An 18,531-nucleotide genomic window follows, 5' to 3' on the forward strand; every position below is an offset into this window, starting at 1 on the left:
TCATTTGTTGCTGAAGGTTTATGATCTCAGACTATCTATTTTTGCATGATATTGTAAGTAATACATCGACCAATTTCAATTCCGTTACATTTGATCAATATAAGAAGAAGAATTTTAGGTACTAATGGGTCAGCTTTTAGAAACCAGTCAAAAAGTAGTAGTGTTTTGACACTAATAAATAATTTTAACAACGCCAGAAGGACAACGCTCCTATGGATTTGGACACTAATAAATAATTTGAATAACGCCAGAATAACTACACTTCTAAGGATTTTACTTATAATTACATTTCACTTATATAATATTAAATGAATTCAAATATTTGACCAAATGCTTATAGTTCCTTACAATTAAACCTATATAATCTCATATGTCTAACGTTGCAAGTTCTCCCTTTAAATATTTTCTGATATAGCCGTATGTCTTATGATATAAAAATACAAATTTGTGTTTACTATCATTTTCACACACAACGTGGCTTTTTCCTCGCCGACATTATCGTTGTGACCCCAGGCTGATTGTTGGTACAACACGATTTGGACACGAAAGTAAAATTATACATGGTTTATTCAAGGGAAAGTACAAGAAAACTTTTATGCGTAAGAGAGATAAGATAGATAAATTTCACAAAAGCAAGTCACACTTCACCTGCTTTCTCAAATTTTAGAGAAACGAACAGATCTTATTTTTTTAAGTCACGTCAGGTGAAATGGGATATGATCCCCGTACAGAAATCATGTGGTTTCCTAAACTGTTGTTAAGTTTTCCATCTTATCCACAATGCCAAAATTTTTCCAATATAACAACTATTCATATGTACCATTAATCCCATCTTTAGTATGCCTTTTTATTTCAAATATATTGATCAGACTCCAGACAACTGTAAGAGGTCGCGTCTAAGCGGGTGTGCGAAAATCAACAGCAGCCGAAGCATAGCTGACTAGTTAAAATATTAGCAACAACAGCCGATAAAGCACTATGCAAATAAACAAGTGTGCGCGAGTTTGCGTCATGAGAAAATAAGACAGAAAATACACCACGTTGTCGAGAGAGAAGCAAAATGCCCACCGGGCAAGATGGGCGCGTAAATCAAGGACGTGAAAGCGTCGGCTAACTGTTAAGGAACAGTTGCCTGTTCTTGTAAGTGAGTAAATATGAGATAGGATAGCCGAGAATTCGAACCTGGGAAGCTAGATTTCGAATTGAGTATTCCGATCACAAGTTAAAATAAATAATACAGAATGTAATTGGAAAGGAATGCGTTGCTAGTAATCTTATTGAAAAAAGGAATGTGATGATGCAATTTTGTTTCTGGTAATGAAATGAAATTAACATTGAGGTTATCTAAATCCGAAAATTAAAAAAATAAAACATATTTGTAAAGTGGGTCAATCGAAAATTAGGTTAGAGAAATCGGTCTTTGTAAACATGTGAGGAACAATGCATGCTTAGATACGGAGGCATGGCAGGCCACGCGATCGATATGCACGTTGCTGGTCATGCGTTCTCAATATAGTAAGAGCTTGGCAGAGAGAAGGGAGTCAGAAAAACAGGGGAGAAGACAGAAGTCAGAGCTCGGATAGGGTCGGACAGACAGAGCTGACATCCGCCTTGGAAGGGAAGGTAGAGGTTGAAATAATGTAGAAACTTTGAATTCCTTGATGCGAAGCCATTGACCGGTCGAATGGAATAAACGAACATAATATTTTTGTAACTGTCGTCTTCGTGTTATGTTATTCAACAGACAAGGGTATTGTTAATTTGTATGATAAGACTTGTGTTCCACTCATCTGTATTTATAACAACTGCGTGTATAAACACATCTAAGAAAGTGTCTCTCTCATCTAAGAATGTGCCTCCTTCTCAGTGTAAAGAAAGAATGAATGTTCTTTACTTATGATAAAAGACGGAAAATCCTCATCTAAAAAATATATATGTTAAAGAAAGATAATATTTATAGAAACATTCCCGGAACTGTCCAACAGTATAAATGCCAATGTCTCTAACAATCTATCTCTCTTCATATATATATTCAATTTTCACCCCAAACAAGGCACAGTGCCACTTTGAAGCAGGGGGCTACTATTAGGGAATTAATTAGCGGGATCATTATGAGGGGAGAAGAGTAGAAAGATGTTTGTTAACATTACACTTGAACTTCTGCATATCATTGCAGTTGGGAAAGCAGAATCCCGGAAGAGAGTTCCAAAGACCCGCAGTTCTGGGGAAGAAACTATTGGAGTAAAAGGCTTTCTTGCACCTAGGGATCTCTACTGTAAAGGGATGAGACTAAGTAGCTTGTCGGGTTTGTCGGGGTAAATTACGTCGGGGAGGTACAAGTGTTTGCAGTTCGTCAGAGCATTCACCATTAAAGTATTTGTAGAACATATTTGTATTTGTATATATATATATATATATATATATATATATATATATATATATATATATATATATATATATATATATATACCCTTATTATATATACCCTGTCTCTTTATATATACGCGATAACTCCACAAATATGAACATTCTATTATGAACAATCAACAACAAACATAACATACGCCATCCCTTCTAATGTAATCCCTACATAACATGACCGCTGGCGTAAAGCGGCACAGAGAAACCCTTTTTAAAAATTATGTGTATGCGAAAGGACATGTTTCAAGATAGCTAACTGCGTAGTTTTGGAGGAATAAGGAATTATTGCATATCATGTGCACTTTAAAATTCCGAGTTTGATTTGTATTCTTGTTTTTTGGTTTGTTTTATTTCTGAAACGTTATAACAGCGACCAATAATAATATCTTGAATAAGTTTTCTAAGAAATAAATTGCGATGAAATCTTTTATAATATATTTGACACATTCTTCTTTATGATATTTTACAAAGCAGACACTGTTTTTCTTTTCAATAAGCTGTATAGCATATGATAACAACTGGATACTTCAGTATGAAAATAATACCTCCTGTCAAAATCACGAAATAAACTACAAATAAGAAACATTTAAGTTTGCGACAGAGTTTGATGTTTATATGCATTTCAAAACCTTCGTTTATCGACTATGTCAAATGAACTCATGAGGCGATACCCAAGAGAGGCAAAACCGATAAAAAAATTCAATATCCACAAAGAGTTAAATATGCCGTGAAACAGATATAAAACGCACACTGTAGGTAACATTTAATGATTAAAAATCAAAGTTGGATATCAAGAAGTGCAGTGCAATCTACGTAAAATTATTTGCAATTTGTATCAACATGCACTATCGAGAGGGTTCATGATTATTAATTCTTTTCCAAATTGCTGAACATCTAAATGAGATAAAAAAACAAATTGATTGATGTTTGAAGTCATTGATTTAAAAGATGCACCGTAAATCACTTTTTTAAGGAAGAGAATCTGAATAGCTAAACGTACCCGAAAAGCTAACACGTTCATTCTCTTTTAATGATCTATTTTAGTTGTAGTTTTGTTTATTTTGTTAGCACCAGGTGTAACTCATACGCTTGTATGCACTTTGCATAAAAAATCAACGAATTCTGTTTGTTTTTTATTTGAATTAATAAAAGATGAGGAAAAATACAAACAACAAATAAATATTTTTATGCTGATTTTGCACTCGAAAAGTGCAAAATGCCGATATTGCACTTATAAATTGCACGAGAGATTAGCTTGCTTTGCATTGAGAAATGAAAAAAAAGATATGTGATCAACCAGATTGCATGCATGCACTGTAGAAACCGAATGTGTTCGTTTTTTAATCAACTATTCTAATATCAGTTGAGCTTGTCATTTTTAATTGGCATGCGATGGATTTCTGACAAAACACCTTCAATTATTTTGAAAATTATTCTCTGTTATTCTCATAGGATGTATTTTTCTTTCTTTTTACTAGCTAAAATTGTTTTCATCCTTCTTTTTATATTTTTTATAATGTAAATGTATTTCCTTTTATTTTATATGGATTTAATATTAGATCATAACATAAAATGAGTATTCTAAATATTCTTCTCCTATTCGAATCATTTTTAAATATTTTATTTAGTGTGTATTAATGTTTCTTGCTTTCTTTATATATTTGTGTGTACTTCGACGTACATGTCTTTTCGTCGTTTTATATATAGCTAAAATGAACTTGAAATCAATTTGTATCTTTATACTAGTACTGCAATAAACATTGTCACATGAAAAGTGGGCTGAATCATGAACATGTAAAGATTATTGGAGAAATATGATTAGTCAAACTTTTCAGAATATAGTTGTTAACAATTACTATTGTAACGATTCTTTTTTGTCGTTTTAATTTTGGTCAAATATAAGATTTATAAGTGGTAAGACCATTTACGCTGTAACTGTCTGAGACTCAAATAATTTCTTGCATGAAATTCTGCAATTGTAGCTCTTTTTCTAGTACCGTTCTTCATCTACTTTCTACTTTTTTAGTATCTCACTTGCTTCTTAACTAGTCTGAGTGCCCGGCATTGCCCGGATTTGTTGATCAAAAGAAAAAGTGGTAGTAGGCAGGCAGGCTCTAACCCGTACCGCGAAGGAGAAAAGAAACGTGAAAAAAACGCTCAAAGAAGACTTTTTACAATGTGATATTTTACGTTACACCGGCGAGTGTAACGTAAATTATTTTCCTCTAAAAAAATGTTCTTTTTTTATATTTAGAGAAGAAAGACTATATTTAGGATCGCAGTATTTCGATTTTTGATACTCCTCGAAATGATTTCTGTATAAAACATATCTAAAAACCACTGGAAGGCATATGTTAGTTTTGGAGGAAATTGACAGAAGATAGGCTCAGCCGTTTCGAAACCTATGAGGAAGGACCTCACACGCACTCACACACGCAAAGTGAATTTTATATAATAGTAGAGATAGAGGTAGAGATTTTTAATAGCAATTTCGACTATTTGATCACAATAGCATTTACCCCGTCGGGTTCTGTTAAAATCTTACAGGGTGACCCCCCCAAAAAAAAATGGGCCCCAACTCTAATTAGGTCCCGTTTTTCTTAGTGTGTTGTCCGGATGAAATGAAACTTTGGTCATAACGAGTTTATTATATTCAAAACATCGCATCAAAACACTAGGGTATTTGGCCTTTTTTTTCTCCGTTGACTGTAAAATGCCCAGAAAAACAATTGAATGTCCTCTGTTTTTTTTCTTTGGTCACCCTGTATATACCATTTTATACAGACTCTCATGAACTATTTCTATAAACTAACCATCACCGATATGTTGTTTAATATATTTGAGTGTCTTTCAATGTAATTATTTGCACGTTTCATAACTTCTAATAAAAATATATTCGTAAGAAATACAAGTAGAAATATCCGTTGGTATAAGAAAATAACACTTTCGACTGACGTTTGACGAAATTAGAGTTCACTTATATCTCTTGCGCCTAAGTTTGACATAAAATGATTTAGTACGTGTACACATCTATCAAACATGTTCTCTGTCCTCGTTGTAAGATAAAAGCGTAGTATCTGGTAATTCTCTAAATATCATTATCACAGGAATATGTTTGTGCCTTTGAAATTATAATATCTTCGACCCGAATCGTCATCATTTAGTGTGAAGTGTTTACACGGCTATAAAAACAATAAAGAAGTAAATTAACCCGCGGCCAAAATAAATTATACATGTTTAAGTTTTTGTTTTCTGTCGTTGAACTCGAAAACTCGGATTCATTCAGTAAAAAAATTAAAATGTCTTAATTTCATACTAATTGATATTGTTTTTTTTTTCACTTATTAATAAATGTATCATTTAAGAACGGCACTGATACAAGATAAATTAGAAGTACAATTTTAAGAAGAATTATATTTTAAATTTATCAGGGAAGATTAGTAACGAGCGTTAAATCGGAGAAAAGCAGGAGATTGTGTTTCTCATTGTTATCCCAGTAATTATCCACTTCATCAGCGAAAGAAACTAAACAACATTAGTATTTCTTATATTTCTTATATTTATCAGGATAGTCTGTCAGTATAATTGAAAATAATAGTGCCTTTCTTTTATATCTGTCTACAATTTCTGTTTGAAGAAGTTGGGTTTTCCAAACAATGAATGCAAAACTTGTATAAACCTTTTCTCTCGATGGAACGAAAAACTAAACGTAATGACATTCATCCAAGACGAGATTATTCAGCTTCCAATGAAGGAAGAAGTTTCTAGGGTGTGTAAAATTTAAACGCGATCTTTGATCACATGTATATGTCTGTCAGAGAAAATGAAGTTAAATTTTGCCGTCTGTGCAAGTAGGTATATACGTCCTCCCACATGTAATGGTTTCTATTCTTAAATAGTCACTTATCTTGTACAGACAAGGCTCAAAGTTCCTTAACTTCCGTAATCTAATAAGAATGATTTTTGCAACGTGATTATACATTATATTCGTTGGGAAGAGAAAGAATTAGACCGTTCGTAGTATTTGAAGTCATATTTTTAACTCACACAATCTTGACACTTATAGGTTCTAGTAATCGAGTAAGTCGTGCCGTTCGGGAATTCATACGAGGCCGAAGGTTAACCTGACGCCTTGCTTTCGCGTTCCTTATTCAGATGCTGTCGCCACTAAAACATAGATGTGATTATTGTTTCATTCTTCGGCTGTTTTTAAACTTTGCTGTGTCACGACGCGATTGCTGAAGTGAATGTTAGCGTTGATGTGATCTGTTTAATCACGTTATTATGTAACATTTGCACAATGCACAGCCCACGAAACAACGTTCGCCTTTTGTATTCGAGGTAGAAAATCACACGCTACGCACATTCCTTCTCGACCACAACATTTTTGTGTCGCGTAGAAAGGCCAGTGTCTCGTTCAGATAAAGATGTGTTTCTTAGCCACACTTGACTAAGCGTGTCGTATTATTTGCTTGAAGGATATTTTGAACATCAACACTAATGTTAAAGTATGATTGTACAACAAAAATTAATTTTTCGTATCCCAGGTTCGAGCCTGCTTGCCTACTAAACGTTTTTTTTTTTTTGCTCAACACACTCCTCCAAACACCCGGGTAACGCCGCGCAATGTCGGGCATCCAAACTAGTATTACATAAAGCAAATATGGAACTGGCAGACGTATTTGCTTTTGGTTTAATGCATCTGAGTTCATTCTGAGCGGAACTGTCTTAAAAGTTAGGTATCAAGTAATTTGCATTTTAAATATTTACAAATGATTTTTTTTGTGAAAAGAGCGAGGCTTGTTATAGTATTAAGAAAGTATTAGTATAACTATTAAACTAACTTTACGGTGTGTTTACTCTTATTTTCATTTAATTTATAAATGAATGACTTTGTAGTTTTATTTGTATTGGACCCTTAACATCCTTAGTCTCTGATCGTAATTATCGCATTTTAATATATTTATGTTTTCTACAAAATGTTTTTTAAACATTAGTGCGGTCACCATAATGATTAGCTTTTAACGTTTCTCTATTGCGCTGGTGTCAGACGAGTTCATTGTTTGCTGTAGTAATCAAGATTACGTATATGTAGTTTTCTTTATATGCGGGCACATTAAATATATATGTGGCAATAATGTTATATATAATTACTTATGTTTCAGTACAGAGAAAATAACAGCTTTACTGTATGAATTATTGCTCTTATATCTAAAATAACCAGAAAAATACAACTGAAATATTATATATATTCCACATGTTAGATTAATTCCATATGTGTTAGCTTTAACGGGGGATGCGCCCCCCCCCCAAAAAAAAAGAATCACAAACTAAAAATTCGACACCCATTTGTTGAGCATATAAATATCGCTTTAAAAAGGAATAAAACTTACGAATTTGATTGATTATTGGCTCACATAAGCACACGCTAGATGTATACACAGACCAGAAATCTACACAAGGGGCTGGCGATGTATGCAAGGGATTATGAATAAAATATTTATGATAATGCTGCTTATAAGATGCTACTAATATGCACCTATGTAATCGAACTCAATAAATAACGAGTGAATATATAGACCACATTTCTATTAAATAAAATAGACGTTTTTGTCTATTAACTCTAGGTTTGATCCTTTCCAACTTCCTAATGCATTTACACCCTGCTAATATTATATCAGAAGTAATACAGAATATAGAATTTCACCCTGAAAGAACAGTTGGAAATGAGTTATATACTATACATTACGACCATGTAATCCCTACAGCCACCTACCTTGAAAATGCTGCCGTGAAACCTGACAGAGTTATATGGAATAAGTCAGAGAGAGTGGCAACCTTGGTTGAAGTGAGTGTCCCTAATCATGGAGGTCTGAACAGAGCAAAAGGAGAGAAACAGACCAAATAGCAAGGTCTCATGTATAATATGAAAAGAAACTGAGATAGATATCAATCATACAAGCTATTATAGGTGCCACAGGGCTTATTAAGAAGAACCTGAAGTCCTACCTATTAATATTCCTGGCGAACCAAGTGCAAAATAGGTCCAGACAATTGCACTTAAGGGAACTAGGAGGATGCTAAAAAGAGATGTCTGTTGGTTTCAATAAAAAGTAGGGTAATGTTGGCAGCTGGTTTGGCTGCCCATACTCAACATTGCACTCTTCAAAAGACTACCCATACTGCACATATAAACCTATTCTATAAAAAGCAAATGCATTATAATAGACTACATGAAAAAAGTATTAACAATAATATTAATAAAATGTTCAGCACAAAGACCCTACTGGAAAAAAAATTAAATACATCAATCACTATTATAAATTGTATACTTCTAATTTCATTGTTGTGCTCGACTGGACTAACTTATATATTCAAATGCCCTTTGGGAGATAGTATTTCCGAGAGACAGGGCGAAACCATATGCATAGGTTTTACTACCACCACTTTGTCGAGGAGTTAACCCATGCATCGCCAGGAAAACAGTGCTATATTAATCCATTAGCTAATAAAAATTCCTGTTCCCTGTCCCAATTAAGCCTGCTTTTAGTTAATAACACATTTATAATTGAACAGACAAAAAATAAATAAAAACTTGAAATACTAGAAGCCAGAAAAACTAAAATACCTACTAGTAATAAATAAAAAAAATCATTAATGGTAGTAACAACCTGCATTGTTTGTAAAGCTATTTAAATATATATATATATATATATATATATATATATATATATATATATATATATATATATATTGTTAAAAACCAGTAAGATTAATCAATCCTTCATGATTAATCTCGAAGAGGATTGAAAAATACTCGAAAGTTAGAAATAAGAAATTATCAAAATTTAAATGAATAGAGAGAAAACGTTCATTGTAATGACTGATATATCATATCTCTTCTATCTTCTTTCTATCTATCTATTCTTCAATCTTCTTCTATCTTCTTCTCTTCTTTCTTTCTTCTATCTTCTATCTATCTTCTCTTCTTCTCTCTCTATATAAATAAAATGAACTCATTTTTCCCGTCTGATTTTGACATTAATAGGATTAAAAATCAAGATATTTCATGCAAATATAATATGCACAAACGGCAGAACAATATCTGAGGTGTGTTATAGGCTTATTATTTCTTAAATTCCTCGATAATCTTAGATTTCTATACTTTTTCTGCTGAGAAGTCACGGCCAAAATCGGTTAAGATAAATGGAAGTGGTAAAATATTTTCTCTCTAATAAATTCCTCCTCCCCCTGCCACCACTTAACACCGTTTGGGGATCGTTCACAAGGAACAGTTGAGAAGAGAACACCGGTTTGGCTTCGTAGTTCTTTCATGTGGAGTTATTTAAAATCACTAAACTAAGCTGCAGTGCTCTGTGCCGTAGTGGTTAGCGTGCTGAACAATTCACATGATATTTTCACGTTCGCGCCAACCTATCGTAGTCGTTTTTTTTTTTTTTTTCCTAAACAACTGGAATGGACTTTTCTTGGTGGCCGAACTGTTAACGTTGCAGATGTTTTTTTTTTTGTTTTTTTTTCACACTTTATTTTCCTACTTTTACTCATGACTCCGGGTTTGATCCTTCCTACTTACCTACCATAACATTTTGTAACCCCCCCGTCCCGGAAACAAACACTCGGGCAACGCCGGGTACCCCCGCTAGTATATATATATATATATATATATATATATATATATAGAGAGAGAGAGAGAGAGAGGGAGAGAGACAGGCAGACAGACAGAGAGGAAGACAGATATTTTTGAGGGGAAACGAATTTTATAATAGGTAAATAAAGACCAATTTTAGAATAACGAATTTAAAAAATAAAAACAAGTGAAAAGCCAACTGACCGGTTTCGCGCCTCGTTCAACAGAGCTAGATCAACGTATAATTAGGATATAAAAAATCTACATTGAACTAACAATACGGCGGGGTAAATATACAAAAACAACGGAGCAAAAATGCTTACGCAGGTAAAGAATCAAATAAGAAACAACATTAAATCGTAAAAGATGTTCTTTTTACTTACAAAGAGAAGTATTCTCGAGCAATATAAATGGTTTCTGGGATTCTTAAATAGAAAACTGAAAGACTTAATATAAATGTATTTTTAAAAATGTTTAAATGAAAAAAAATAATGAAGACCCTTCCACATAGGGCGTTAATAGTTTGCTCTAAGCCGTATCTGGATGATGAATTTCAATTTGTTACATCTGTCTGTAACAATAACTATCTGTTAGGTATTGTATACTCCACGATAAAAAATAAAGTTTCTTTTTTTATAATGTCACACAAACTATATGTACTATTGTCTCCAAAACAAAAAAAAACACATCTTAATTACAGTAGATACATTTTGTAATTTACATGCGTTGTTAGACAGTATTATTTTGGTTCGAAGCTTTGCGTTTTTGTTTTTTCTACTAGATCAGAATAAACGTTTCTCTTCCAACATAATGCCTCTATTGTTCTTTATTTAAATGTTCACGATATGTTTAGTTGACGTCGCAGAGATTACATTCTCGTTTGGAGATTTGTTATGCATATTTTTTCAGCATTAGAGAATCTTTTATACGGTTCGGCCATATGTGAATACCTGAGAAATAGCCGTGTTTGAGCTTCCAGGTTTAGTGTTTACTTGTATTCAATTCTTAGCAAGTCACACCGGTTGTTTTGTTTGAACATCCTAGAAACCACTTATGTTAAGTTTTTAGACTTTATCTTTTTAAGCAAAAAGAAACTATTCTAGGGCTTAATATAGTTTCGCCTTGACTAGTACTCTGCTTAAAAATCCCCCTTTGATTATTTTTCGTGTCCGCCGCCATATTTCCAGTTCATATTATTTTTACTTGTAATCATATTTCGATTAAGCTGTGTTGGGCGAGTTGAGAAACCAGCCACTTAGCTCTTTCACTTTTAATATTTCAAATGTATTATGTTTAAAAGTAGTATTTATTTATCTATTATATATATTAGTCGAACAAGGAACTGTAGGACTCAACAAATTGCTGAGTTAAAGCTAAATTCACTTGAGAGGACCACTATTGCGAAATGATGCTTCAAGGATAACATGAAATATTAATTTTTTATTTTTTATTTTAGAATCTTATTCCGGTTGAAATTTTTTATATAAAAGTTTTTTATAAATATAAAAAAAAAACCCTTTAATTTTAAACCAATTCAATTCTAAAATATACATGTTTTTATATATAAATATATATTTGAGCCCAAAAAAATAAATGTTAAAGGGTCCAAATTGGGTTAACGTTAAAAATATATTTGACCTCTGCGGTCTCTATAAAATTACTCAGCCAATTTTTGGTCTAAACATTTGAAGTTTTACATAAAGAGTATTCAGAGAAAGGGCAAGCTTTTTAATTCGTGGTCAAAGTTCAAAAGATTTTATCTTTGCCGTGTAACCAGCCAATTTGGGTCCAAACATTTAAAATTTTACATAAAGGGTATTCAGACATGCGGCAAGCATTTTCATCAATTTTAAGGCGAGGATTTAGCTGCCAAAACGTCAAAGTTGACAGTGTCGAGCTTTGCAGATTCAATCAACTCCTCCGGCAATGTTGGTTGACATAAGTAAATTTCCAAATTCTTGACATTTTTGCTGTAGGTAAGTTGGACATGAGTACAACTTTGTATTTAGATTTAACACCAAAATGATAAATGTTAGGAGGTCAAAATTTGGGTCAAAGCTAAAAAAAAATTGACCCCTGCTGTCTCTACGAAATTACTCTGATAAATTTTGGTCTGAACATTTGAAATCTTACATAAAGTGTATTCACACGTATGGCAAGTTAGGAACAGTACATAGGGCCCGAGCAAAGCCGGACTGGACTGCTAGTATATCTATAAATATTAAAATATGTGTGTGTTTCTGTGTGTGTGTGTGTGTGTGTGTACGTGTGTACATTTCCCTACCAAATAACTCTGTCGATGTTCAATCTACAGACTCGATATATGATATAAGTGTATTGAGATTTGGGAAAATCTTTTTCATCGGTTTTCGGCCAGAAATCTTGCGGTTAATATGTAAAAGTTCAACGTTTTGAACTTTAAGACTCTACCAAACTCCTCAACTAATATTGGGTTTAAACCCTTGGAATTTTAGATATAGAACACTTGGACATGGATCTAACTTTATGATTTGATTCATACCCAAAACAATACATGTTAACGGGTCATAATTGGGGCCAAAGTTTTAAAAAATTTACCTTTGTGATCTCTATCAAATTACTCAGCCAATTCTTGGTCTAAAAATTTGAAATGTTATATAAAGTGTATTAAGAGCTTTTAAATCGTTTTTTTTCTGATAAATTTTTCTTTCAAGTGGTCAAATTAAAAAAAAAATACATTTGCCGTCCCTAGTAATCTATTTAACCAATTTTGAGTCTAATTATTCGAAATTTTATCTAAATGCTCTTCAGACATACAGTAAGCCTTGTAATCAGTTTTTGAGCGAAAATTTGGCTGTCAGGAGGAAATGTTGACAGCGTGTACCTTTGCACACTATACCAAACTCCTCCGCCAATTTGGAGTCTAAACCCTTGAAAAAAAAAACTCTCGGCGAATTGAAAAGACATCCAGAAAAAATTGGGGAAAAAAAAACTTTTCGTGTTCAATCAGACGTGCTCGTATAATGACTTGCTACCTACATGTACAAATGTATACATACATATATGTATACATATATATGTATATATATATGTATATATATATATACATAGAGAGAGATAGATAGGTATGTATATACATATATATATATATATATACACACACACACATACACACACACACAAACACACACACAATCAAGTTGACCCACCGGTCTTCGCCAGATCACCGAAGTTAAATGACGTTGAACCTGACTAGTACGAGTTGGGTGACTTAATGGAAATTTTAGGCGCGGTAAGTTCTTTTCTCTTATCTTGACATTATTTCCAGTCGTACTGCCCCTTTACTCGCTACTGGTATTTAACAACAACGACTCAAGAGCGGTGTGGTTGCAAAGGTTGCACTACTCTTGTCCCAAATATCACACGTGCAGAATCCCTTATAATCCATAGTCTGTCAAACTGAAGGAAGCTAATATATATATATATATATATATATATATATATATATATATATATATATATATATGGAGAAATGAAAAAATAAGAATAAAATATTGCAATATTCATCAATGTGTCGTCTTTATTTCAAGTGTTCTTGGCGAAATATTTTATTTGTATTTTGTTTGAAGGTACAAAGAACGAGTACAATATTTGCGATTATATTTTCCGGTTTTGCAACGTGTATTGGATGATTTTTTTGTTATGTTTCCTCTCTAAAAATAAAAACACCTTAATTTTACGTTATAAACACAAGAAATATAGTGCCAAGTGTGTATGGGGTGTTCAGGGAGTGGTTAGTACCTTTGGTAGGGGGCTCGCCACGTTCTCTTCGTAGGGCAGCCCATCTACCACTGGACCTCACCTGGCACTCAGCTCTCACCTGTGGCTTCCCGTAGCTGACGCATGCAACAGCGACCACGCCCTGGATACTGGCTTTGGCGAGCTTGCTAAACCAGGATAGAGTAGCCGACGTGTCCAAATTGTCCGACGGTTCTCCGTGCCACTGAATCAAGACTTCCCAGGCCGAGAGAGTGGGACTGCCCCTGTGCACCAGCCTTCTCACTATAAAACTTTCACGCACAGGTCTGTTTTGCAACCTATCACCGATTATCAATCTGTCTAAGGTACACTTCAAGTCCTGCGGCGATGGACACGTGGCGAAAGCAACAGGTGTAGGTGAACACTGGTAGTTGTAGTCACAAACCTACACGTAGGCGGTCGATGAGCAAGTGGTCGCTCTTTTCCCTGAAAGGCAACAGGAGAGTTCGACAGCACCTGTGGGCGACTGTGCAACCTCTTTAGGCTAGCACTGACCACCCTCACATTAAGGAGGGGGTTAGAAAAAGTACCTAAAACAAATGCTTGCCCTTATAGTGTCTTGTCAGCTTACCGCGGTTGGCGGACTCATCCACATAGCGGTCGAACAACAGAAACACAGAAAAAATTATAATCGCGACATGGAATATTCGAAGTTTATTGGATAGAGCTACTTCCTCAAGACCTGAAAGAAGAACAGCGCTCACTGCAAGGGAACTCCAGCGTTACCATATAGATATAGCCGCACTTAGCGAGACCCGGATTGCTGACGAGGGATCTCTGAGAGAAGAGCTAGGTGGATACACCTTCTTCTGGAAATGAAAGCCGCAAACAGAAGACAAGATTCATGGTGTCGGGTTTGCTATCTGGACACCTTTGCTGAAGAGCATGCCTACGCATCCCTCTCAGCAAGATCAGACATCTCACAATCATCAGTGCTTACGCCCCTACACTCACAATCCCAGATGATGCCAAGGAGAAGTTTTACGAACAGTTTGACCAAGTCATCAGATTAACCCCACCAAGCGACAAACTAGTCATCCTTGGAGACGTTAATGCAAGGGTGAGGAGAAACTACATCAGCTGGGAAGGCGTTCTGAGCAGACACGGAGTAGGCAAGATCAATGACAATGGTCTGCTCCTTCTCAGCATGTGTGCAGAGCACAGTCTTTGCATCACGAACACCTCGTTCAGAATGGCAGACAAGTATAAGAACACCTGGATTCACTCAAGGTCAGGACACTGGCACATGACTGACTTTATCATTGTCCGCAAACGAGACATCAAGGACGTCCGTATGACCCGTGCCATGAAAAGCGCTGATGGCTGGACTGACCACACATTGGGCAGGACTGTACTGACACTACACATAGGGCCACTCCACGGAAACTTACCCAAAACTGTTAGCCCCTCCTAAATGTTGCCAGGCTTAACGAGCCATCCCATCAGGCACGATTTCAGCAAGTGCTAGATGAGAAACCCCAAGATCGTGTGACCACTGAAGGCAGCACAGAGAAATGGGCCTATTTAAAGAAAGCAGTAAGTGAGACTGCGAAGGAAGTCCTTGGGGCAAAGACCAGAAACCATGCGGACTGGTTCGATGAGAACGACAAAGTGATCAGAGAAGCCGTACATAATAAAAACAAGGCTCACATAGAAAGGCTAAATGACCTATCATCCATCTCCAAGCGTGAAAAGTTCAAGGCCCTCCAGGCCAAAGTTCAGACCGATCTTCGACCAATGCAGGATCAGTGGTGGCAGAACAAAGCATCTGAAGTCCAGCACCATGCTGATACTAATAGCATCAACAAATTTTCAGCTCATTGAAATCTGTCTTCGGTCTCTCTGCACCCGGCAGTGCTCCACTACTGTCGTCAGACGGGAAGACGCTCATCAAGGACCAGGAGCGTCTCAGCATCCGCTGGCAGCATCATTTCAGCACTTTGCTGAACATGCCCTTATCAGTTGATTCAGAGGTCCTGAATCAGATTCTCCAACAACCCATACAGGATTCACTCGCAAACACCCCTAATATCGAGGAGATCAAGAAAGCAATCCACCAGACAACCTCAGGCAGAGCATCGGGAAAGGATAGCATCCCTACTGAGATCTACAAGGCAGTGCGCCCCAATGCTCTTGAGGCCTTCTGTGACGTCCTGCTAACTGTTTGTGAGGAGGAGATAATGCCAGACGATTTTCGTGACGCCCTAATCGTCTCGCTCTATAAGAACAAAGGAAGTAAGTCGGACTGCGGAAACTTCAGGGGCATCTCCCTCCTCTCAATTGCTGGAAAGATCATTGCACGAGTCATTCTTAATAGACTCATTAAAGTTTTTGAACAGACCCTCCTTTAGGTACAGTGCGGCTTCAGGCCTGGCAGAAGTACTGTGGACAGGATCTTTGCCTTAAAACAGCTTCAAGAGAAGTGCATTGAACAGAAAAAAAAACTTTTTACTCTGTATTCATCGATCTGACCAAAGCTTTTGAAACCGTCAACAGAGAGGCACTTTAGACCGTCCTTGAACGCATCGGATGTCCTCCAAAGTTTGTGTCAATGATCAGGCTCTTCCACGATAGCATGACTGGTCAGGTCCTCTCAAATGGTAATATCACAGACACTTTCAATGTCAGCAAAGGTGTGAAGAAGGGTTGCGTGTTAGCACCTATCCTTTTCAACATCTTTTTCACCTGTATGCTGTCCCATGCTGGCCAAGACTTGCAGAGAGGTGTCTACATTCGTTACCGCTTAGATGACTCTTTCTTCGACTTACGGAGACTAACCGCAAAGACAAAAAGCTTGAAAACTCTCATCCAAGAGGTTTTCTTTGTCGATAACTGCACTAGTCGCCCATACGGAACAAGACTTGCAACAGATGCTGGATCGCTTGTCTGGGGCATCCAAGCTCTTCGGCTTGAAAATCGAGTGCTTAATGAATACAACATCCGCCTATCTACGAAGCTGAAGGTCCTTCCATCCCTGCTCTATGGTTGTGAGATGTGGACACTGTACCGCAGGCATATAAAGAAACTGGAGCTCTTCCACATGCGATCTCTCCGCTCCATCCTGGGAATCAAATGGCAGGATCGTATCACCAATCGTAAGGTCCTTGACAAAGCTAAGCCCACCAGTATAGAGGCCATCATCATCAAGCCCCAACTTCGTTGGGTTGGACACGTGATTCGAATGGACGCATGTCGGGTGCCTAAATGCCTGATGTAAGAAGAGCTCCAGGCCGAAAAAAGAAACCAAGGTCGACCAAACATGCAGTATAAAGACACTGTTAGACATTGTTAGAACCAATCTTCAATGGTGTCGTATCAAACCGGGAGACCTAGAAACACCTGCTATGGACAGACCAAAATGGCGAGACTCAACTCACAAGGCTGATACCAACTTTGAAGAGGCTTGTAGCCAGAAACTCACTGCTGCAAGAGAGAGGCACCACAGAGCAGCTTCAGCGGTAATCACAGCAACTGACTTCCAGTGCCCCCAATGTTCTAGACTATGTGCCTCTATACTGGAGCTACAGAGCCACCTCCGTGTGCACAGATGAGATGCAGAACACAAACGTCATCATCGGATCCGATGGACAACAACCATATTGTCAAATATTGTACTTAGATTGTGTTCTTTGAAGCCAATACTCATGAGGAAGTCTGGAAATAAAGATGAAACGTCGATGAGTATTTAAGTAATTTTCATTATTTTTTTCTTTTTCTCGTAATCAGTAACGTTGGAATTATATTTGTATAATTTGAATCATGCTGTCAAAATGGAAAACCAAATCATCAAGCAAAAGAACAGAAATATTAAAACATTTATTCGCAGCTAAATCGAAAATAACAACCGAACATTTTTCCAAAAAGGCAGAGAACAAGAGTATATTTTCAAGCCTCAACAAACTGGTACACAATTAAATCACAAACGTTTAGAAATCAGGTTAACATTCAACATCTGTTTGATATGCAGGCTAGAAACAAACTGTAAAGGAATAATTGTCAACAGCAAATGGACAACCATAGCGACGCTTGCTTCTAATACATGTCACCACCAACATTCGAAGATATATAAATTGAAGCTCCCTGTTTTGGACTAAAATTGGTAGCTGGCATAAACTCAAACATCATCAATAACACAATTTTACAAACATGTAGACACATATCAAAACAGGTTTTATACAACAAATTATACCAATCACATTAACACAATCCTATGATTCGGCTTTACTGAAGCGATGTATAGACATTGGTAAATAAGAAAAATATCATCATCGTTATATTATATCATAATAAAATATTAACACTAGCAGATGAATGTAGTAATTATAGAAAAGAGCATGCATTAAAAGAAAATGTCTACACTACTAGAGAACCAAAATACATACACCAACAAAGAATTGGCAACAATGGACACAAACATTGAAACTAACTTATAAAAACGATAAAACATTTATATCATATATGTAATACTACTCTAATATTTCCACATTATATGGCCTCCCCAAAAGCCACAAAGCGGGCATACTCACGCGCCTCACAGTATCCAACATCGATATCACCACACACAAAATCGGACGAGCAATACCCAATATTCTAACCCCACTAATGAGCATTATCAGCAGTTACTACATAAAATAAACACTTTAGCGATTTACTTAACAAATAAA

General features: G+C 35.9%; 1 protein-coding gene across 1 annotated transcript; it reads left to right on the forward strand.

Annotated features, from left to right (window-relative positions):
* Positions 1-16,442: 16,442 nt before the first annotated feature.
* LOC145276613 (uncharacterized) lies at positions 16,443-17,084 on the forward strand. The gene has a single exon (XM_080127806.1). The coding sequence runs from the start codon at positions 16,443-16,445 to the stop codon at positions 17,082-17,084; it is 642 nt and encodes a 213-aa protein (XP_079983932.1).
* Positions 17,085-18,531: the final 1,447 nt, after the last annotated feature.

Source organism: Euprymna scolopes, chromosome 5, assembly GCF_053919585.1.
Source record: "Euprymna scolopes isolate OS-2025 chromosome 5, ASM5391958v1, whole genome shotgun sequence".
In the NCBI taxonomy this organism is placed as follows: domain Eukaryota; kingdom Metazoa; phylum Mollusca; class Cephalopoda; order Sepiida; family Sepiolidae; genus Euprymna; species Euprymna scolopes.

What these genes read in the sequence shown, in the direction of transcription:
- LOC145276613 (XM_080127806.1), top strand. Translation starts at nt 16,443, where the DNA reads ATGACTGGTCAGGTCCTCTCAAATGGTAATATCACAGACACTTTCAAT.